Genomic DNA, 25,007 nt, shown 5'->3' on the forward strand with positions numbered 1-25,007 from the left:
CAAACTGACACAACACTCCCAAACTGACCAAACACTCCCAAACTGACCAAACACTCCCAAACTGACCCCGCATTCCCAAACTGACCCCACACTCCCAAGCTGACCCCGCGCTCCCAAACTGACCCGACACTCCCAAACTGACCCAGCACGACCAAACTGACCCAACACTCCCAAACTGACCAAACACTCCCAAATTGACCAAACAGTCCCAAACTGACCCGACACTCCCAAACTGACCCCACACTCCCAAACTGACCCCACACTCACAAACTGACCCAACACTCCCAAACTGACCAAACAGTCCCAAACTGACCCGACACTCCCAAACTGACCCCACACTCGCAAACTGACCCAACACTCCCAAACTGACCCAACAGTCCCAAACTGACCCAACACTCCCAAACTGACCCCGCACTCCCAAACTGACCCCGCACTCCCAAACTGATCCCGCACTCCCAAAATGACCCCACATTCCCAAACTGACCCAACACTCCCAAACTGACCAAATACTCCCAAACTGACCCCGCATTCCCAATCTGACCCCGCATTCCCAATCTGACCCCACACTCCCAAACTGACCCGGCTCTCCCAAACTGACCCGGCTCTCCCAAACTGACCCGGCACTACCAAACTGACCCAACACTCCCAAACTGACCCAGCACTTCCATACTGTCCAAGAACTCCCAAAGTGACCCAACACTCCCAAAGTGACCCAACACTCCCAAACTGACCCAAAACTCCTTAACTGACCCCGCACTCCCAAACTGACCCCGCACTCCCAAACTGACCCAGCACTCCCAAACTGACCCAACACTCCCAAACTGACCCAACACTCCCATACTGACCCAACACTCCCAAACTGACCCAACACTCCCAAATGACCCATCAATACCAAACTGACCCATCACTCCCAAACTGACCCATCACTCCCAAACTGACCCATCACTCCCTAACTGACCCATCACTCCCAAACTGACCTATCACTCCCAAACTGACCCCGCACTCCCAAACTGACCCAACACTCCCAAACTGACCCAGCACTCCCAAACTGGCCCAACACTCCCAAACTGACCCAGCACTCCCAAACTGACCCAGCACTCCCAAACTGGCCCAACACTCCCAAACTGACCCAGCACTCCCAAACTGACCCACACTCCCAAACTGACCCAGCACTCCCAAACTGGCCCAACACTCCCAAACTGACCCAGCACTCCCAAACTGACCCAGCACTCCCAAACTGACCCCGCATTCCCAAACTGACCCCGCCCTCCCAAACTGACCCAACACTCCCAACTGAACAAACACTCCCAAACTGGCCCCACAGTCTCATACTGACCCTGCACTCCAAAACTGACCCCGCACTCCCAAACTGAGGGTGCGAGGAGTCGAGGGGAGGGGAGGTGTTGGGAGGGGAAGGTAAGGCGAGAAGAGGGTGATGAGAGGGTGAGGGGAGGTGAGGTTGAGGGTGAGAGGAGGATGAGGTGAGGGGAGTGTGAGGGAAGGGAGGGTGCAGGAGGGGAGAAGGGGATGAGGGGAGGGGAGGCTGAGGGGCGGGGAGGGTGAGTGGAGCGGAGGGTGTAGGAAGGGGAAGGGAGAGGAGGGGAAGGTGAAGGGAGGGGAGTGAGAGGGGAGGGGAGAGGAGGGGAGGGTGAGGGGAAGGGAGTGTTGGGGAGGGGCGGGGAGTGGAGAGGAAGTTGAAGGGAGGGGAGAGTAGGGGAGGGTGAAGGGAAGGGATGGGAGGGGAGTGTGAAGGGAGGGGAGTGGAGGGGAGGTGAAAGGAGGGGAGGGGCGTGTGAGGAGAGGGGAATGGAGGGAAGGGTGAGGGGAGGGTGAGGGGAAAGGAGGGGAGGCTGAGGTGAGGCTGAGGGGAGGGGAGAGGAGGGAGAGTGGAGGGGACAGGAGTGGAGGGGAGGGGGAGGGGAGGGGAGGGGAGTGGAGGGGAATGTGAGGGGAGGGGTGGGGAGTGGAGTGGAGGTTGAAGGAAGGGGTGGGGAGAGGAGGGGAGGTTGAGGGGAGGGTGAGTGAAGAGATGGGGCGGGTGAGAGGGGGGGAGAGTGAGGGGAGGGGAGTGGAGGGGAGGTTGAGGGGAGAGGAGGGTTGGGTGAGAGGAGGGTGAGGGGAGGAGAGGGGAGGGGAGGGTTTCCCACTCTTGATCGTGATCCAGTAAATCAGCGAGACCCTGTGAAAGTGCGGACACTGAGGGACAGGGGCTCTGATTCATCCACCGATGAAATACTCTTTTGATGCCACTCACACATGGCGGGTGGCAGCGGACGGTAATTGGTGCCCACACAGCCCACGCACCAAGTGCCAGTGTATTTGTGGAGGGGAAGGAGCAGTATGTCGATAGGGGGGACGTTCCTTACCCTGGCCTGCTGTAGAATGGCCTGAGCCTGTGCTTCCTGGGCAGATATAACAGGACCTTTCTCACCACTCGATCCGTATCGGAACTGCAAACATCACAAGGGGGAGAAACGTGTGAAACAAAATCCCAGCGTTTCCAAATTAATCACAATTAGAAACACAAGCGAAGAATTTACTCCGGATCAACACAACTCATTGGTGGATGCATTTCCCATCACCCATTGCTCATTACCCATTTCCAATTGCCCATTGCCCATTACCCATTACCCATTTCCAATTGCCCATTGCCCATTACCCATTGCCCATTACCCATTACCCATTGCCCATTGCCCATTTCCCATTGTCCATTACCCATTACCCATTGCCCATTAGCCATTTCCCATTGGCCATTACCCATTGCCCATTTCCCATTGCCCATTACCCATTTCACATTACCCATTGCCCATTTCCCATTACCCATTGCCCATTGCCCATTATCCATTGCCCATTGCCCCTTACCCATTGTCCATTACCCATTGCCCATTACCCATTACCCATGGCCCATTACCCATTGCCCATTACCCATTGTCCATTGCCCATTTCCCATTGCCCATTACCCATTGCTCATTACCCATTGCCCAATGCCCATTGCCCATTACCCTTTACCCATTACCCATTACCCAATGCCCATTACCCATTACCCATTACCCATTACCCAATACCCAATGCCCATTTCCCATTGCCCATTACCCTTTACCCATTACCCAATGCCCATTACCCATTACCCAATGATTAATGCCCATTTCCCCATTACCCATTGCCCATTTCCCATTGCCCATTACCCATTGCCCAATGCCCATTGCCCATTACCCTTTACCCATTGCCCATTGCCCATTTCCCATTGTCCATTACCCTTTACCCATTACCCATTACCCAATGCCCATTACCCATTGCCCAATGCCCATTGCCCATTACCCTTTACCCATTGCCCATTGCCCATTTCCCATTGCCCATTACCCATTGCCCACTACCCATTGCCCAATGCCCATTGCCCATTACCCATTACCCATTACCCAATGCACATTACCCATTACCCATTGCCCAATGCCCATTACCCAATGCCCATTACCCATTACCCAATGCCCATTACCCATTACCCAATGCCCAATGCCCATTGCCCATTTCCCATTGCCCATTGCCCATTTCCCATTGCCCATTACCCATTGCCCATTACCCATCACCCAATGCCCATTACCCATCACCCAATGCCCATTACCCATTACCCAATGCCCATTACCCATTTCCCATTGCCCATTGCCCATTTCCCATTGCCCATTACCCATTGCCCATTACCCATTACCCATTACCCATCACCCAATGCCCATTACCCTTTACCCATTGCCCAATGCCCATTGCCCATTACCATTCACCCATTACCCATTACCCAATGCCCATTACCCATTGCCCATTACCCATTACCCATTGCCCATTACCCATTGCCCATTACCCATCACCCAATGCCCATTACCCATTACCCAATGCCCATTACCCATTGCCCAATGCCCAACTCCCATTACCCATTACCCATTGCCCATTATCCATTGCCCATTACCCATTACCCATTGCCCATTACCCATTTCCCATTACACTTTACCCATTGCCCATTACCCATTGCCCATTACCCACTACCCATTGCCCATCACCCATTACCCATTGTCCATTGCCCATTACCAATTGCCCATTACTCATTACCCATTACCCATTACCCAATGCCCATTACTCATTACCCATTGCCCATTACCGATTACCCATTACCTATTATCCAATGCCCATTGCCCATTACCCAATGCCCAATGCCCATTACCCATTACCCATTGCCCATTGCCCATTACCCAATGCCCAATGCCCATTACCCATTGCCCATTACCCAATGCCCATTACCCAATGCCCATTACCCAATGCCCATTACCCATTGCCCATTACCCATTGTCCATTACACTTTACCCATTACCCAATGCCCAATGCCCATTACCCATTGCCCATTACCCAATGCCCAATGCCCATTACCCAATGCCCATTACCCATTGCCCATTACCCATTGTCCATTACACTTTACCCATTACCCATTACCCAATGCCCAATGCCCATTACCCATTGCCCATTACCCATTACCCAATGCCCAATGCCCATTACCCATTACCCTTCACCCAATGCCCATTATCCATTACTCATTATACTTTACCCATTGCCCATTGCCCATTGCCTATTGCCCATTGCCCATTACCCATTACCCTTTACCCAATGCCCATTACCCATTACTCATTACACTTTACCCATTGCCCATTACCCATTGCCCATTACCCATTGCCCATTGCCCATTACCCATTGCCCATTACCCATTGCCCATTACACTTTACCCATTGCCTATTACCCATTGCCCATTGCCCATTACCTATTGCCCATTACCCAATGCCCATTACCCATTGCCCATTACCCATTGTCCATTACACTTTACCCATTACCCATTACCCAATGCCCAATGCCCATTACCCATTGCCCATTACCCATTACCCAATGCCCAATGCCCATTACCCATTACCCATTACCCTTCACCCAATGCCCATTATCCATTACTCATTATACTTTACCCATTGCCCATTGCCCATTGCCTATTGCCCATTGCCCATTACCCATTACCCTTTACCCAATGCCCATTACCCATTACTCATTACACTTTACCCATTGCCCATTACCCATTGCCCATTACCCATTGCCCATTGCCCATTACCCATTGCCCATTACCCATTGCCCATTACACTTTACCCATTGCCTATTACCCATTGCCCATTGCCCATTACCTATTGCCCATGACCCAATGCCCATTACCCATTAGCCTTTACCCAATGCCCATTGCCCATTGCCCATTACCCATTACCCATTGCCCATTACCCATTACCCAATGCCCATTGCCCATTGCCCATTACCCAATGCCCATTGCCCATTTCCCATTACCCATTGCCCATTGACCATTGCCCATTGCCCATTGCCCATTGTCCAATGCCCATTGCCCATTTCCTATTACCCATTGCCCATTGACCATTACCCATTTCCCATTACCCATTGCCATGACCCATTACCCATTGCCCATTGCCCATTACACTTTACCCATTATCCATTGCCCATTGCCCATTACCCTTTACCCAATGCCCATTTAAATAAACAGGTTAACATCTGCGCTAAAAGACGGGATAGAAAAACATCATAGATGCAGCATAGATAGAGAGAAAGTATTTCCTCTGGTGGGAGAGTCCAGAACAAGGGGGAATAATCTTAAAATTAGAGCTCGGCCGTTCAGGGGTGATGTCAGGAAGCATTTCTTCACACAAAGGGGAGTGGAAATCTGGAACTCTCTCCCCCCAAAAGGCTGTGGATGCTGGGGGTCAATTTCAAGACTGAGATCGATGGATTTCTGTTGGGTATCGAGGGATACGGAGCAAAGGCGGGGAAATGGGGTTGAGGTACAGATCAGACGCGATCTGATTGGACGGGGAACAGTCTCAGGGGGCCGAATGGCCTCCTCCTGCTCCAATCGTTGAAAGGCAGTCAAGGGTAAATTCAAAGAGAGCAGCAGGTGGGAGAATGAGCACCAGAGGGTGAAATCCCTATCTCCCACCAGCCCTCCCAAAGTGTGCAACTCCCTGATCGATGGGCAGAATCGGTGCCTTTAACCCTGAGAATCCAGACTCTTGGATCAGCAACACACCGACAGCAGAGCTGCTTTACAACCAGCCGTCCAGTAGGATCTTAAATATTGAAACTAACGATTGATGTGTATTATTAATAATCACCTTTAATTTCTATCTGAGATCCAATGCTCAATCACAACGTTTTTTGTAATTCAGTCAGCACAAACCACTCTTTTGTGTTCCCAAAATATCATTAAAGCATGATTTGTGACAGGGCCAAGAATAGAGAGAGAGCCTCGTTACAGGAGTCCAACTCAACTCAAACATAACTGATTCTCCAGGAGCCCATCAGGGTCATTGAGTTCGTCCATTCTAGATCAAGAATTGCGAGCATTGGACCACCAGCAAGGCAGCAGCAAGTCATAGAATCAGACAGTGCAGAAGGAGGCCATTCGGCCCATCGAGCCTGTGCCGGCTCTTTGAAAGATCTATCCAATTAGTCCCACTCCCCCGCTCTTTCCCCAGAGTCCTGTAAATTTTTCCTCTTCGACTATTTCTCCAATTCCCTTTTGAAAGTTATTATTGAATCTGCTTCCCCCGCCCTTTCAGGCAGTGAATTCCAGATCAGAACAACTCGCTGCGTAAAAAACATTCTCCTCATCTCCCCTCTGGTTCTTTTGCCAATTACCTTAAATCTTGACATTTTTCCTAAAGCGTGGTGCCCAGAATCAGGCACAATCCTGCACCTGAGGCCCAGCCAATCGAGCATAACTTTCATAATTTTATACTTTATTTTCTAAATGATGGTATTTTCTAAATGGTGAGAAGCCGGGAACTGTGGAGGAGCCGAGAGATTTAGGGGCCCAAGTACAGAAATCACTAAACGCCAGTGGACAGGTACAAAAAATAATTTAAAAGGCCAATGGAATGTTGGCCTTTATCTCGGGGGCTGGAATACAAAGGGGAGGAAGTGATGTTCCAGCTGTGCAGAGCTCTGGTCAGACCACATCTGGAGACTGGGTTCAGTTCTGGGCACCGCCCCTCAGGAAGGATATATTGGCCCTGGAGGGGGTGCAGCACAGATTCACCAGAATGATACCGGGGATTAAAGGGTTAAATTACGAGGACAGGTTGCAGAGACTGGGCTTGTATTCCCTCGAGTTTAGAAGATTAAGGGGTGATCTGATTGAGGTGTTTAAGATGATTAAAGGATTTGATCGGGTCGATGGAGAGAAACTATTTCCTCTGGTGGGAGAGTCCAGAACAAGGGGGAATAATCTTAAAATTAGAGCTCGGCCGTTCAGGGGTGATGTCAGGAAGCATTTCTTCACACAAAGGGGAGTGGGAATCTGGAACTCTCTCCCCCAAAAGGCTAATGTAAGGAATCTTACAACACCAGGTTATGGTCCAACAATTTTATTTTAAAATCACAAGCTTTCGGAGATTATCTCATTCACTCACTTACCTGATGAAGGAGATAATCTCCGAAAGCTTGTGATTTTAAAATAAAACAGTTGGACTATAACCTGGTGTTGTAAGATTCCTTACATTTGTCCACCCCAGTCCATCACCGGCATCTCCACATCATGACCCCAAAAGGCTGTGGGTGCTGGGGGTCAATTGGGAATTTCAAGACTGAGATCGATGGATTTTTGTTGGGTATCGAGGGATACAGAGCAAAGGCGGGGAAATGGGGTTAAGATACAGATCAGCCATGATCTAAATGAATGGTGGAACAGGCCCGAGGGGCTGAATGGCCTCTTCCTGTTCCTATATTCCCACGTACTCTGTGCCTCTATTAATAAAGCCCAGGATCCCATATGCTTTATTAACAGCCTTCTCAACTTGTCCTGCCACCTTCGAAGATTTTGGTAGGACGCGGCTTAATCTTATTAATTATCAGTTAAAGAAGTTAAATTACAGAGGCCCCTTGTCAATTCGCTGCAACACATCGTGCACCGTGTTTATTCTTTGCCTGATCGAAGGTGAAAAGTTCCATCACAGATCGCGATTGAAGGAACAATGTGCCCACAGTCTGCTGTTATCTGAGGAACACCCTCTGCCTGGCCCTCTCCTGCTTTCTAGTTTGCAGTTTTGCTAAAGGCCCCATAATGTGGAACAGATGTGCTGTGCGATTGTGTGACATTAGATCACTGTAGACTGTAATGTTCCTCCTCCTTCAGTGCTCTGTGGTGCAAATATTAAGATGTTTTTATATCGATAAGGTGACAGCAACGTGAGGACAGAGGTTCTGACAAGGATACCAAATGGTGGCCGACTGCATAAAGGGGGCAAAATCTTTAAAAGTGCCAGGACAAGTTCAGAAGGCCATTAAAAAAGCACACGGGATCCTGGGCTTTGTTAATAGAGGCGTAGGGTACAAAAGCAAGGAAGTTATAAATCACTGGCCAGGTCTCAACTGGAGAATTGTGTCCAATTCTGGGCACCGCACTTTAGGAAGGATGTCAAGGCCTTGGAGAGGGTGCAGAGGAGATTTACTAGAATGGGACCAGGGATGAGGGACTTCAGTTATGGGGAGAGACTGGAGAAGCTGGGATTGTTCTCCTTCGAGCAGAGAAGGTTAAGGGGAGATTTAATTGCGGTGGAGGCTGGATGGGGTAAAAATTGATAAAGAAGAGGTACTAGAAAGGCTGGCTGTATTCAAAGTAGATAAGTCACCCGGTCCGGATGGGATGCATCCTAGGTTGCTGAGGGAAGTAAGGGTGGAAATTGCGGAGGTACTGGCCATAATCTTCCAATCGTCCTTAGATACAGGAGTGGTGTCAGAGGACTGGAGAATTGTAAATGTTACACCCTTGTTCAAAAAAGGGTGTAGGGATAAACCCAGCAACTACAGGCCGGTCAGTTTAACCTCAGTGGTGGGGAAACTTTTAGAAACAATAATCCGAGACAGAATTAACACTCACTTGGACAAGTGTGGATTGATTAGGGAAAGCCAGCACGGAATTTTTTTTTTTATTTGTTCATGGGATGTGGGCGTCGCTGGCGAGGCCGGCATTTATTGCCCATCCCTAATTGCCCCTTGAGAAGGTGGTGGTGAGCCGCCTTCTTGAACCGCTGCAGTCCGTGTGGTGAAGGTTCTCCCACAGTGCTGTTAGGAAGGGAGTTCCAGGATTTTGACCCAGTGACGATGAAGGAACGGCGATATATTTCCAAGTCGGGATGGTGCGTAGAGGTCGCGGGTTTGGGAGGTGCTGTCGAAGAAGCCTTGGCGAGTTGCTGCAGTGCATCCTGTGGATGGTGCACACTGCAGCCACAGTGCGCCGGTGGTGAAGGGAGTGAATGTTTAGGGTGGTGGATGGGGTGCCAATCAAGCCGGCTGCTTTGTCCTGGATGGTGTCGAGCTTCTTGAGTGTTGTTGGAGCTGCACTCATCCAGGCAAGTGGAGAGTATTCCATCACACTCCTGACTTGTGCCTTGTAGATGGTGGAAAGGCTTTGGGGAGTCAGGAGGTGAGTCACTCGCCACAGAATACCCAGCCTCTGACCTGCTCTTGTGGCCACAGTATTTATATGGCTGGTCCAGTTAAGTTTCTGGTCAATGGTGACCCCCAGGATGTTGATGGTGGGGGATTCGGTGATGGTAATGCCGTTGAATGTCAAGGGGGGGTGGTTAGACTCTCTCTTGTTGGAGATGGTCATTGCCTGGCACTTATCTGATGCGAATGTTACTTGCCACTTATGAGCCCAAGCCTGGATGTTGTCCACGTCTTGCTGCATGCGGGCTCGGAATGCTTCATTATCTGAGGGGTTGCGAATGGAACTGAACACTGTACAATCATCAGCGAACATCCCCATTTCTGACCTTATGATGGAGGGAAGGTCATTGATGAAGCAGCTGAAGATGGTTGGGCCTATCGTGTTTAACTAACTTGATAGAGTTTTTTGATGAGGTAACAGAGAGGGTCGATGAGGGCAATGCAGTTGATGTGATGTATATGGACTTTCAAAAGGTGTTTGATAAATTGCCACATAATAGGCTTGTCATCAAGACTGCGGCCCATGGAATAAAGGGGGCAGTGGCAACATGGATACAGAATTGGCTAAGTGACAGTAAACAAAGTAGTGGTGAACGGTTGTTTTTCGGACTGGAGGGAGGTGTACAGTGGTGTTCCCCAGGGGTCGGTGCTGGGACCACTGCTTTTTTTCATATATAATAATGACTTGGACTTGGGTGTACAGGACACAATTTCAAAATTTGCAGACGATACAAAACTTGGAAGTGTAGTAAACAGTGAGGAGGATAGTGATAGACTTCAAGAGGATATAGACAGGCTGGTGGAATGGGCGGACACGTGGCAGATCAAATTTAACGCAGAAAAATACGAAGTGATATATTTTGGCAGAAAGAATGAGGAGAGGCAATATAAACTAGAGGGCACAACTCTAAAAGGGGTAGAGGAACAGAGAGATCTGGGGTTATATGTGCACAAATCGTTGAAGGTGGCAGGGCAGGTTGAGAAAGTGATTAAAAAAGCATACGGGGTCCTGGGCTTTATAAATAGAGGCACAGAGTACAAAAGCAAGGAAGTCATGATGAACCTTTATAAAACACTGGTTCGGCCACAACTGGAGTATTGTGTCCAGTTCTGGGCACCGCACTTTAGGAAAGATGTGAAGGCCTTAGAGAGGGTGCAGAAGAGATTTACTAGAATGATTCCAGGGATGAGGGACTTTAGTTACGTGGATAGACTGGAGAAGCTGGGGTTGTTCCCCTTGGAACAGAGACGGTTGAGTGGAGATTTGATCGAGGTGTTCAAAATCATGAAGGGTCTAGACAGAATAGATAGAGAGAAACTGTTCTCATTGGTGGAAGGGTCAAGAACCAGAGGACACAGATTTAAGGTGATTGACAAAAGAACCAAAGAAAAAACTTTTTTACACAGCGAGTGGTTATGATCTGGAATGCACTGCCCGAGGGGGTGGTGGAGGCAGATTCAATCATGGCCTTCAAAAGGGAACTGGATAAGTACTTGAAAGGAAAAAACTTGCAGGGCTACGGGGAAAGGGCGGGGGAGTGGGACTAGCTGGATTGCTCTTGCAGAGAGCCGGCACGGACTCGATGGGCTGTAACCATTCTATGATTCTAGGTATTTATGAAGGATTTTGATCGTGTAAATTGGGCTAAACTGTTTCCAGTGGCAGGAGGGTCGGTGACCAGAGGACACAGATTTAAGGTAATCGGCAAAAGAGCCAGAGGGGAGATGAGGAGAATGTTTTTTTACAGCGAGTTGTTCTGATCTGGAATGCGCTGCCTGAAAGGGCGGGGGAAGCAGATTCAATAATAACTTTCAAAAGGGAATTGGAGAAATACTTGAAGGGGAAAAATTCACAGAGTTATGGGGAAAGAGCGGGGGAGTGGGACTAATTGGATAGATCTTTCAAAGCTCTTTCAAAGAGCCAGCACAGGCACGATGGGCCGAATGGCTCTCCTTCTGTGCTGTCTGATTCCGCGATCCCAGATTGCCTTTATGTTTCCACACCATGGTATTTCTAACATTCAATTAAGAAAAGACTGGGTCTACAAATAATTAGAGAGTGGAAAACCTTACCGGTAACATTAACATGGTACCTGGGGGCCCAGGCAATCCATCAGCCCCAGGAAGGCCCGCTCGTCCTGTCGGACCCTGTGGGAGAAAGGGGAAGAGAAGTGTCTCAGTCGATTCATCATCTGCCATTGGAAGCAGGTGGTGTCATGTCTGAGTGGTGGGACCGAGCGCCAGGCTGGAGTGAGGAAATGCACCCTCAGGAACACGGATACATACCTTCCAACATTCCTGCATTCCTTCAACAAATAAAAATTCAACATGCTCTGAGGCCTCGGGAAATTGCCCACATCTGGCCAGCTGTTCATCACTGCATGAAGCAGCATCGTCGCGATCGCAAATTAACCGTCTCCCTCCTCGGCAGCAGCCCAACCAAGCCCAACCACTCACTCATTTTATTCAGGGCGCCAAGATAGCCAAACTAATCCTGTCTGAGTGTGTCTCTGTCACGTGCTTGATGCCGCCCATGACTTTGGTGGGTCACTGATTGCAGGTAACGCAATATATGAGGTGAGAACTCGCATGTCTACAGAGTCTTTCACCACCTCAGGACGTCCTGGAGCTCTTTCCAGCCAAAAAAATACTTTGGAAGTGTACTCACTGTTGTAATGTAGGAAACGCGGCAGCCAATTTGCGCACAGCAAGATCCCACAAATAGCAATATGATAATGATCAGATAAACTGGACATAAAAATCCCAAGGCCACTATTTCGGAGTTCTCCCCGGTGTCCTGGGGCCAATATTTATCCCTCAACCAACATCACTGAAAACAGATGATCTGGTCATTTATCACATTGCTGTCTGTGGGATCTTGCTGTGCACAAATTGGCTGCCACGTTTCCTACATTACACCCGTGAGTACATCTCAAAAAAGTCCTTCATTGGCTGTGCAGCGCTTTGGGACGTCCTGAGGCAGTGAAAGGAGCCGGAGAAACACAAGTTCTTTCTTTCTTAATCAATTGGGGTTTTTTTTTCCAAGTGAGACACAGTCAGTTCTGTGCAGGTGTCAATCGTAATCAACCCAGGAAATAGTTTCGTGAATCTTTTTTTTTTGAAAAGAAGGGATTTTTTTTTTTTGCGGTGGGCTTGGTTGTGAATTGCCGAGATACAGAGGTGCAGGAAACTCTGAATCCTTGGTCTGAGCGCGGGTAATGTGTGAGGACAGGCTGCGTGTTGTACAGAATCAATCGGAGGTCCCTCGGCTCTGTTGACTTTCTGGGTTTAGCGTGAAAGGAAAGCAAATAATTCCAGACACACTTTACATTCTGGAGAATTCTGACAGAGTGAAATGGCATTCGCAAACTGCCGAGCTGTGCCAAGGAAAGAAAGTTTCTCACTCTGAATTTTAATAACCCTCGAAATTTCTCTTTCGAACATCTGGTTTGTGTGAAAATGTGTGTCGAATAATTCCTATTTTTCCTTCTCTCTCTCAATTGACTGGCTACCGACACTCCAGGAATCCCAGATTATTTCCTCCAGGCGTATTAACAGCGCGGCGAGCGTCAGGCAGTACTGGCCTCAACCTCAGCGACCGAATTCCTTCCTTTGTCCACCCCTCTCAGACCCTACGTGCTGCGGTGGGTCGGTGAGAAACCACAGACTCCTGAGGCTGCTTCATCCCCACTGCCTTCTTAAAAATGAAGGAGGTTTCAATTATCATTCAGCCCCATGCTTTTCATTTGAGAAAAGAGTTTGTTTTCACTGAAATGTCAGCACATTCTGCACTGACTCAATTCCTCTCCGGCTTCTCCCGTTTTCAATTTTCTAAAAACCGCAACATAAATTATCTCCAAAATTCACCAACGCATTCAGACGGTCATTGAGATCCCGGTGAGTCGAGCTTTGCTCTCTCTCGCTTGCTGTGCAAAAAAAATAAAACCCGTACACCTCAAATCAAACCTCTCTAAGCGCACGCACAGAGTGAGTGACAGCGGCCGCCGGGCAGCCCCTTCAGGGCCACTTCGGCAATCTCTTAACTTTGTTCCCAAAAGAAATTGTGAGTATTGACTTACCCTTTGACCTGGGTCACCATGGGGTCCAGTTGCACCCATCAGACCAGGAGGACCTGGGAGACCCTAGACCAAGGGAATAAAGTTCATGTCATGCATGGCTGTGAAATACATTCAGAATCCGACTCGCTCATGATCCTAACTCCAGACGTTGCCATTAGAGGCGAGTACAAGGGACAGTGTAAACTAAACTACATCGAATGTACAGCCCAGGAACAGGCCATTCGGCCCCACTGGTCTATCCCGGTGTTTATTCTCCACACGAGCCTCCTCCCTCCCCTCTCCATCTCACCCTATCAGCATCTCTTTCTATTCCTTTCTCCCTCATGTGTTTATCGAGCTTCCCCTTAAATCCATCGACACTATTCACCTCAACCTCTCCTTGTGGGAGTGAGTTCCACATTCTCACCACTCTCTGGGTGAAGAAGTTTCTCCTGAATTCCCGATTGGATTTATTAGTGACTCTCTTATATTTATGGCCCCGAGTTCTGGTCTCCCCCACAAGTGTAAACATCTTCTCTACGTCTCCCCTATCAAACCCTTTCATAATCTTAAAGACCTCGATCAGGTCACCCCTCAGTCTTCCCTTTTCGAGAGAAAAGAGCCCCAGCCTGTTCACTCTCTCCTGATAGTTATAAACCTCTCAGTTCTGGGATCATCCTTGTGAATCTTTTTTGCACTTTCTCCAGTGCCTCGATATCCTTTTTATAATATGGAGACCAGGACTGTGCACAGTGCTCCGAGTGTGGTCTAACCAAGGTTCGATACAAGTTTAACATAACTTCTCTGCTTTTCCTCGGCCTGGTGATAACCCAACCAGACTACGGACACCAGACGCCATATTTGAGAGGGAAGACACGGTGAGATGGCAGTGTAACCATGCTGGGAAAAGTAAGGATCAATCAACAGATCTCCTGGATCCACGGCAGCTCAGGTCGGAGAACAGCCTAACCTCTGACCCCAGCACTCCCATTCCATCTCCACCCTGGATCGCTGAATTTACAGGGTGCTGACCAACTTTTTAAAAGGACTGGTTACAAAAACCCCCTCTGGCCTAAAAGCCTCTTAGGAAGTGGAGGGCAATGGAACTCCCTTTCACTCACTACTGGCCAACAAGCAAACGACATTTCTTAGTTATATTTCGACCTTTGTAAAGCCGTAACTCCTGTCCGCAAGCAGTAGGAGGCAGTGCGGAAGGGAACAAAACACGGTGCCCCCCAAATCCCATCAGACCCAGGGGGGGGGGCAACTTGGGCAGGTCATCGGTCGGTCGGCGAGAGGGGGCTCAGAAATTGGGGCTGAACTCGGTCCCATTGGGAATCTGCCCCATTTAGAGAGGCTAGAAAAGTTCCAGTGCGTGTGGGGGGGGGGGGAGGGGGGGAGATTGGGGTGTTGGGGGCAAATTTAACATCTGGCCAGTTGTCCCACCATCGGGCCATGTCCATCCCTACTCCACACTATTATCCGAGGGGGTGGGGGGGGCAAGATATGAAGACAACAAAAACGCCACCCTGTCAGACTGTTAATCGGCCGGCTCCTCTTCACCGATAGCGGATGACCCCGGACCCCCTGGGGTCTCCGGGGCTTCTTTCGGTGGGAGACCCCCCCCTGTTATTAACTATCTCCCTCCCAGGTAATCATTGGGTGAAGCTCCTCCCTCTTTTGGGTAAAGCCCAGTAGCAGGTGAAGGTGTCATGGGAACGAGACAGCTGTTTACGTTGCCCTCGGTTTCCAGATGTGATGCCAAATCATTCCCGAGGGCACGAATTGTCAGTTATTAAATTATATGATTCGGTTATTGATTGAAATGATACGATTTCTCTTGTGTAATATTCTCTCCCTAATTGCTCTCCTGCTCCGCCCACAGCCAGCCCTTCAATCGGCCCCCACTCCACTCAGGGGGCCCCGAATCCCGCGCCTCAATGACTGTTCCCCACGTATGAGGTTCAACAGGATATCCGGCCATGGAGGGCGTCACCGCCCAGCAGGCCATTACCGTTCCCCTGCCATCAATAGATTCCAGCGCAGGTCACCGGCTCTCACTGACTGGATTGTTTCTGATGCTAGCTAGCCCAGAGGGGACTGAATTCGATAAGTAACAACGCCTCCCCTCACCCCCTCCTCTCCCCGACCCCGCCTCAGACCGGACGCCATCTTGATCTCAGTATCAAGCGGGTTGGGAGATTGAGGGGCTCGATTTTCTGGTGACGGAGCGGGAGCGTCGGGGGCAGGGCGGGGGGCTCCGAAAATCGAGGAAATCCTGTTCGGGTTCGGAGCCGACTTCCGGGTTCCCCGGTGACGTGTCGGGGCGTGCCGCCTCCCGAATCCGGGAGTCCCACCGGCAATTAAAGCCGGCTGGATGATCATTTGCAGAGTTTGTTCCGATAGTTGAGGGACTTGAAATATTTGATTGACTCGACATTTTGTCAGGGGTGTGATTTTGAGGGATCCTCAGCGTGTTTCCCGTGCTGTGGGAATCACTCCGTGTTGGAGCAGACGTGTTTCAGTCAGCAGCCAGTGGGAGATGGGAAGGATTATTTGAGACGAGCGGGGAGAAAACCTCATTTATTGGAGCAGGGCACTCGGTCACTTCAGACAAAGGTTTGGCTGCAAGAGTTTGTGTTTTCACTCAAAATTCTTACTTTCCACTCAAAATTCTGCTGTACCCTAAACATATTTACCTACTTTTCGAACCCCCTCAAACCCACACCGTCAGGATGGGGGGGCCCATGGCTGCGTTCATCACTTCATCCGAGGACGAGCAACATCACCATCCTCGCCAGGCATGGCGTCCACCTCCGCCACGTGGAGCTCCACAACACAGTGCTGCGCCACAGGCACCTGCACAAGAGCACGGAGGGCAACAACAGAGAGAGCAGCGTCGCAGGAGGCACTACCCTCGCCACAGGGTCTACAGACCGAGGCTCAGCTTCCTGGACCTCTCTCTGAGGAGCAGTGCATACGGAGGCTCAGACTCAGTCGCCAGATGGTCGCAGACATCTGCAGCCTCCTTCATGCCGAGCTGCTCCCGGCTGGGCCCGAGCAGCATCTCCTTACCTGTCGCTGTCAAAGTCACCACTGCCCTCAACTTCTTCACCTCCGGATCCTTCCAGGGTGCCACCGGGGACATCTCCGGGGTCTCTCAGTCGTCAGCACACAAGTGCATGAGGCAGGTCGCCGACGGCTTGTTCTGCAGGGTCTCGCACTATATCAACTTCCCCATGGACGACCTCAGCCAGACGGAGAGGGCAGTGGGATTCCACGCTGTGGCTGGCTTCCCACGGGTGCAGGGTGTAATCGATTGCACCCATATAGCAATACGAGCACCTCCACACGAGCCAGGACTGTTCATCAACAGGAAGGGATATCACTCCATCAACACTCAGCTCATCTGTGACCACCGCAAGAGATTCCTTCACGTGTGCGCCAGATACCCTGGCAGCTGCTACGATTCCTTCATCCTCCGGGAGTCCAACATCCCGCCCCTCTTCCACGCACCGAACACCAGCAAGGGCTGGCTCCTCGGGGACAAGGGATACCCCCTGCACACGTTGCTCATGACACCTCTGAGGAACCCCATCACCGAGCAACAGCGTCGATATAACGACAGCCACATCGCTACCAGGTCTATAATTGAGCATGTTATAGGGCTGCTCAAGATGTGCCTTAGGTGCCTTGATCGTTCTGGGGGAGAGCTTCAATACGCACCAGACAGAGTGGGACGCATTATAGTCGTGTGTTCTGCCCTGCACAACATGGCACAACAGAGAGGGGGGCCGCTGGAGGAGGCCCCACATCTGCTACCCATATTGAGGCGGAGGAGGAGGAGGAGGAGGAGGAGGATGAGGAGGTGGAGGATGAGGAGGAGGAGGAGGAGGAGGAGGAGGAGGAGGAGGAGCAGGAGGAGAGGAAGAGGAGGAGGAGGAGGAGGATGAGGAGGTGGAGGATGAGGAGGAGGAGGAGGAGGAGGAGGAGGAGGAGGAGGAGCAGGAGGAGAGGAAGAGGAGGAGGAGGCGGAGGTGGAGGAGGATGAGGAGGAGGAGGAGCAGGAGGAGAGGAAGAGGAGGAGGAGGAGGAGGAGGAGGAGAGCAGGAGGAGGAGGAGGAGCAGGAGGAGAGGAAGAGGAGGAGGAGGAGGAGGAGGAGGAGGAGGAACCCATGGGCAGAGCAGCGGCTCACCTGGCTGCTCGTGAGGGCAGGGAGTCACTGATATGTGAACGGTTCTCCTAACATCAGACAGTGTGAAGAGTCCAGTCCTCCCCACCTGGACAGAGCAGCGCCCACACCAACCCCACCCCCCCCTGCACAAAACAATCCGGCAACGACACCTACACCCACTGTAGGGTGACCCAATGGGTGGCATCAAGTGTGGGCGTTCATGGTGAACCTCATGAAAGGGCATTATTCCAGAAGCCAGTCAAGAATGGCCAAGACGTGGCAGCAGTGGTGACAATGATAATATTTAATGTGAGTTTAACAAAAAGCAAAAATAAATATAAAACATGACCAACTGTCAGACACCCTGTTCATCCCCTTCGTGCTCACAAAACCTTTGCCTTTCTCTTCCGACTACTCCCACGTGGTGCGTCCCCTGTGGCTGCAGCAGAGGTAGTGACAGGTTGCTCTTGTTCATGCCCTGACCGATGAGATGCTTTGGGCCTAAGTCCACTGGGTTTCGGTGCCTGTGAGGGCCCCTCCAAAGACTGCTCCTCCTGCACCTGTGCAGGGGCAGACTCGGCCACCTGGAGAGGGGGCAGCATTACGGGTACTGGTTGAGAGAACATAAGAACATAAGAAATAGGAGCAGGAGTAGGCCAATCGGCCCCTCGAGCCTGCTCCGCCATTCAATAAGATCATGGCTGATCTGGTCCTAACCTCAAATCTAAATTCATGTCCAATTTCCTGCCCGCTCCCCGTAACCCCTAATTCCCTTTACTTCTAGGAAACTGTCTATTTCTGTTTTAAATTTATTTAATGATGCAGCTTCCACAGCTTCCTGGGGCAGCAAATTCCACAGACCTACCACCCTCTGAGTGAAGAAGTTTCTCCTCATCTCAGTTTTGAAAGAGCAGCCCCTTATTCTAAGATTATGCCCCCTAGTTCTAGTTTCACCCATCCTTGGGAACATCCTTACCGCATCCACCCGATCAAGCCCCTTCACAATCTTATATGTTTCAATAAGATCGCCTCTCATTCTTCTGAACTCCAATGAGTAGAGTCCCAATCTACTCAACCTCTCCTCATACGTCCACCCCCTCATCCCGGGGATTAACCGAGTGAACCTTCTTTGTACTGCCTCTAGAGCAAGTATGTCTTTTCTTAAGTATGGAGACCAAAACTGTATGCAGTATTCCAGGTGCGGTCTCACCAATACCTTATATAACTGCAGCAATACCTCCCTGTTTTTATATTCTATCCCCCTAGCAATAAAAGCCAATATTCCGTTGGCCTTCTTGATCACCTGCTGCACCTGCATACCAACTTTTTGATTTTCTTGCACTAGGACCCCCAGATCCCTTTGTACTGCAGTACTTTCCAGTTTCTCGCCATTAAGATAATAACTTGCTCTCTGATTTTTCCTGCCAAAGTGCATAACCTCACATTTTCCAATATTGTATTGCATCTGCCAAATCTCCGCCCACTCACCCAGCCTGTCTATATCCCCTTGTAGGTTTTTTATGTCCTCCTCACTCTCTACTTTCCCTCCCATCTTTGTATCATCTGCAAACTTTGATATGTTACACTCGGTCCCCTCCTCCAAATCGTTAATATAGATTGTAAAGAGTTGGGGACCCAGCACCGACCCCTGTGGAACACCACTGGTTACTGGTTGCCAGTCCGAGAATGAACCATTTGTCCCAACTCTCTGCTTCCTGTTAGAGGGGGGGCAACGGGTGAGACATGGGGGCACTTTGAGTGGCGTCCCCACTTCCATGTCCCCTTTGGCCATCATCCTTCCCCTGGGCCAGGCCCACACCACTCCCACCACCCTGCTGGACGGCAGTTTGGAGGACATGTGTGAAGCATTGTAAGGCCAGTGCGAGTGTATCTGTCAGCCTGTTTAAGGCAGCAGAATGTTGCTCACCCTGAGTCCGAACGGCCGTTGTCAGGGCCTGAATGGACCCATTTGTGAGTCATGTTTGAAGCTCCATGGAGGCTCGCCTTCCCTCCATCGCAGACATTCCCACACTGACCCGCGAGACTATCTCAGAGACTCCCTCACATCCCTGTGAAAGTATCTCAGAGATTCCCTCACGTCCCTGTGACAGTATCTCAGAGATTCCCTCACGTCCCTGTGACACTATCTCAGAGATTCCCTCACGTCCCTGTGACACTATCTCAGAGATTCCCTCACGTCCCTGTGACAGTATCTCAGAGACTCCCTCACGTCCCTGTGACAGTATCTCAGAGATTCCCTCATGTCCCTGTGACACTATCTCAGAGATTCCCTCACGTCCCTTGACACTATCTCAGAGATTCCCTCACGTCCCTGTGACAGTATCTCAGAGATTCCCTCACGTCCCTGTGACAGTATCTCAGAGATTCCCTCACGTCCCTGTGACAGTATCTCAGAGATTCCCTCACGTCCCTGTGACAGTATCTCAGAGATTCCCTCACGTCCCTGTGACACTATCTCAGAGATTCCCTCACGTCCCTGTGACAGTATCTCAGAGATTCCCTCACGTCCCTGTGACACTATCTCAGAGATTCCCTCACGTCCCTGTGACAGTATCTCAGAGACTCCCTCACGTCCCTGTGACAGTATCTCAGAGATTCCCTCACGTCCCTGTGACACTATCTCAGAGATTCCCGCACGTCCCTGTGACAGTATCTCAGAGATTCCCTCACGTCCCTGTGACAGTATCTCAGAGACTCCCTCACGTCCCTGTGACAGTATCTCAGAGATTCCCTCACGTCCCTGTGACACTATCTCAGAGATTCCCTCACGTCCCTGTGACAGTATCTCAGAGACTCCCTCACGTCCCTGTGACAGTATCTCAGAGATTCCCTCACGTCCCTGTGACACTATCTCAGAGATTCCCGCACGTCCCTGTGACAGTATCTCAGAGATTCCCTCACGTCCCTGTGACAGTATCTCAGAGACTCCCTCACGTCCCTGTGACAGTATCTCAGAGATTCCCTCACGTCCCTGTGACACTATCTCAGAGATTCCCTCACGTCCCTGTGACAGTATCTCAGAGACTCCCTCACGTCCCTGTGACACTATCTCAGAGACTCCCTCACGTCCCTGTGACAGTATCTCAGAGACTCCCTCACGTCCCTGTGACAGTATCTCAGAGATTCCCTCACGTCCCTGTGACACTATCTCAGAGATTCCCTCATGTCCCTGTGACAGTATCTCAGAGACTCCCTCACGTCCCTGTGACAGTATCTCAGAGATTCCCTCACATCCCTGTGACACTATCTCAGAGACTCCCTCACATCCCTGTGACACTATCTCAGAGATTCCCTCACATCCCTGTGACAGTATCTCAGAGATTCCCTCACGTCCCTGTGACACTATCTCAGAGATTCCCTCACGTCCCTGTGACAGTACCTCAGAGATTCCCTCACGTCGCTGTGACACTATCTCAGAGACTCCCTCACGTCCCTGTGACAGTATCTCAGAGATTCCCTCACATCCCTGTGACAGTATCTCAGAGATTCCCTCACATCCCTGTGACACTATCTCAGAGACTCCCTCACGTCCCTGTGACAGTATCTCAGAGATTCCCTCACATCCCTGTGACAGTATCTCAGAGATTCCCTCACGTCCCTGTGACACTATCTCAGAGATTCCCTCACGTCCCTGTGACACTATCTCAGAGGTTCCCTCATGTCCCTGTGACAGTATCTCAGAGATTCCCTCACGTCCCTGTGACACTATCTCAGAGATTCCCTCATGTCCCTGTGACAGTATCTCAGAGACTCCCTCACGTCCCTGTGACAGTATCTCAGAGATTCCCTCATGTCCCTGTGACACTATCTCAGAGATTCCCTCATGTCCCTGTGACACTATCTCAGAGATTCCCTCACGTCCCTGTGACACTATCTCAGAGATTCCCTCATGTCCCTGTGACACTATCTCAGAGATTCCCTCACGTCCCTGTGACAGTATCTCAGAGACTCCCTCACGTCCCTGTGACAGTATCTCAGAGATTCCCTCACGTCCCTGTGACAGTATCTCAGAGATTCCCTCACGTCCCTGTGACAGTATCTCAGAGATTCCCTCACATCCCTGTGACAGTATCTCAGAGATTCCCTCACGTCCCTGTGACACTATCTCAGAGATTCCCTCACGTCCCTGTGACACTATCTCAGAGATTCCCTCACATCCCTGTGACAGTATCTCAGAGATTCCCTCACATCCCTGTGACACTATCTCAGAGACTCCCTCACGTCCCTGTGACAGTATCTCAGAGATTCCCTCACATCCCTGTGACAGTATCTCAGAGATTCCCTCACGTCCCTGTGACACTATCTCAGAGATTCCCTCACGTCCCTGTGACAGTATCTCAGAGATTCCCTCACGTCCCTGTGATACTATCTCAGAGACTCCCTCAGTTTTCCAAAATTCCCTGGACTCAGGAGAGGTCCCGGCAGATTGGAAAACTGCTAATGTAACACCGTTATTTAAAAAGGGTAGTAGGCAGAAGGCTGGAAATTATAGGACAGTTAGCTTAACATCTGTGGTGGGTAAAATTTTGGAGTCTATTATTAAGGAGACAGTAACGGAACATTTAGATAAGCATAATTTAATAGGACAAAGTCAGCATGGCTTTATGAAGGGGAAGTCATGTCTGACAAATTTGCTTGAGTTCTTCGAGGATATAACGTATAGGGTGGATAAAGGGGAACCAGTGGACGTAGTGTATTTAGACTTCCAGAAGGCATTCGACAAGGTGCCACATAAAAGATTATTACTTAAGATAAAAAATCACGGGATTGGGGGTAATATTCTGGCATGGGTGGAGGATTGGTTATCAAACAGGAAGCAGAGAGTTGGGATAAATGGTTCATTTTCGGACTGGCAACCAGTAACCAGTGGTGTTCCGCAGGGGTCGGTGCTGGGTCCCCAACTCTTTACAATCTATATTAACGATTTGGAGGAGGGGACCGAGTGTAACATATCAAAATTTGCAGATGATACAAAGATAGGAGGGAAAGTAGAGAGTGAGGAGGACATAAAAAACCTGCAAGGGGATATAGACAGGCTGGGTGAGTGGGCGGAGATTTGGCAGATGCAATATAATATTGGAAAATGTGAGGTTATGCACTTTGGCAGGAAAAATCAGAGAGCAAGTTATTTTCTTAATGGCGAGAGACTGGAAAGTACTGCAGTACAAAGGGATCTGGGGGTCCTAGTGCAAGAAAATCAAAAAGTTGGTATGCAGGTGCAGCAGGTGATCAAGAAAGCCAACGGAATGTTGGCTTTTATTGCTCGGGGGATAGAATATAAAAACAGGGAGGTATTGCTGCAGTTATATAAGGTATTGGTGAGACCGCACCTGGAATACTGCATACAGTTTTGGTCTCCATACTTAAGAAAAGACATACTTGCTCTCGAGGCAGTACAAAGAAGGTTCACTCGGTTAATCCCGGGGATGAGGGGGCGGACATATGAGGAGAGGTTGAGTAGATTGGGACTCTACTCATTGGAGTTCAGAAGAATGAGAGGCGATCTTATTGAAACATATAAGATTGTGAAGGGTCTTGATCGGGTGGATGCAGTAAGGATGTTCCCAAAGATGGGTGAAACTAGAACTCGGGGGCATAATCTTAGAATAAGGGGCTGCTCTTTCAAAACTGAGATGAGGAGAAACTTCTTCACTCAGAGGGTGGTAGGTCTGTGGAATTTGCTGCCCCAGGAAGCTGTGGAAGCTACATCATTAGATAAATTTAAAACAGAAATAGACAGTTTCCTAGAAGTAAAGGGAATTAGGGGTTATGGGGAGCGGGCAGGAAATTGGACATGAAGCTGAGTTCGGATCGGTCAATGCCCTGTGGGTGGCGGAGAGGGCCCAGGGGCTATGTGGCCGGGTCCTGCTCCGACTTCTTGTGTTCTTTAGATTTGTGGTTGGGATCAGATCAGCCATGATCTTATTGAATGGCGGAGCAGGCTCGAGGGGCCGATTGGCCTACTCCTGCTCCAATTTCTTATGTTCTTATGTTCTTATGTACATCCCTGTGACAGTATCTCAGAGATTCCCTCACATCCCTGTGACAGTATCTCAGAGATTCCCTCACATCCCTGTGACACTATCTCAGAGACTCCCTCACGTCCCTGTGACAGTATCTCAGAGATTCCCTCACGTCCCTGTGACAGTATCTCAGAGATTCCCTCACATCCCTGTGACAGTATCTCAGAGATTCCCTCACGTCCCTGTGACACTATCTCAGAGATTCCCTCACGTCCCTGTGACACTATCTCAGAGACTCCCTCACGTCCCTGTGACAGTATCTCAGAGATTCCCTCACGTCCCTGTGACAGTATCTCAGAGATTCCCTCACATCCCTGTGACAGTATCTCAGAGACTCCCTCACGTCCCTGTGACAGTATCTCAGAGATTCCCTCATGTCCCTGTGACAGTATCTCAGAGATTCTCTCATTTCCCTGTGACACTATCTCAGAGATTCCCTCACGTCCCTGTGACACTATCTCAGAGATTCCCTCATGTCCCTGTGACACTATCTCAGAGGTTCCCTCATGTCCCTGTGACAGTATCTCAGAGATTCCCTCACGTCCCTGTGACACTATCTCAGAGATTCCCTCATGTCCCTGTGACAGTATCTCAGAGACTCCCTCACGTCCCTGTGACAGTATCTCAGAGATTCCCTCATGTCCCTGTGACAGTATCTCAGAGATTCCCTCATTTCCCTGTGACACTATCTCAGAGATTCCCTCACGTCCCTGTGACACTATCTCAGAGATTCCCTCATGTCCCTGTGACACTATCTCAGAGATTCCCTCATGTCCCTGTGACAGTATCTCAGAGATTCCCTCACGTCCCTGTGACACTATCTCAGAGATTCCCTCACGTCCCTGTGACACTATCTCAGAGATTCCCTCACGTCCCTGTGACAGTATCTCAGAGATTCCCTCACGTCCCTGTGACACTATCTCAGAGATTCCCTCATGTCCCTGTGACAGTATCTCAGAGATTCCCTCACGTCCCTGTGACAGTATCTCAGAGATTCCCTCATGTCCCTGTGACAGTATCTCAGAGATGCCCTCACGTCCCTGTGACACTATCTCACAGATTCCCTCACGTCCCTGTGACACTATCTCAGAGATGCCCTCACGTCCCTGTGACAGTATCTCAGAGATGCCCTCACGTCCCTGTGACAGTATCTCAGAGATTCCCTCATGTCCCTGTGACAGTATCTCACAGATTCCCTCACG

The 25,007-nt window shown here is 50.1% G+C and overlaps 1 protein-coding gene across 1 annotated transcript in view; it reads right to left on the reverse strand.

The window, feature by feature from the left end:
* The window catches only part of LOC137312037 (collagen alpha-1(XI) chain-like), a gene marked incomplete at both ends in the record, with an annotated part of 196,628 nt that overhangs the window by 97,870 nt on the left and 73,751 nt on the right, over positions 1-25,007 (reverse strand). Inside the window, 3 exons of the mRNA XM_067978829.1 lie at positions 2,367-2,450; positions 11,602-11,676; positions 13,608-13,670. Coding sequence (XP_067834930.1) covers positions 2,367-2,450; positions 11,602-11,676; positions 13,608-13,670 — 222 coding nt within the window. The remainder of the gene's footprint in view (positions 1-2,366; positions 2,451-11,601; positions 11,677-13,607; positions 13,671-25,007) is intronic.

This window comes from Heptranchias perlo, unplaced genomic scaffold (genome assembly GCF_035084215.1).
Source record: "Heptranchias perlo isolate sHepPer1 unplaced genomic scaffold, sHepPer1.hap1 HAP1_SCAFFOLD_394, whole genome shotgun sequence".
Classification (NCBI taxonomy): Eukaryota; Metazoa; Chordata; class Chondrichthyes; order Hexanchiformes; family Hexanchidae; genus Heptranchias; species Heptranchias perlo.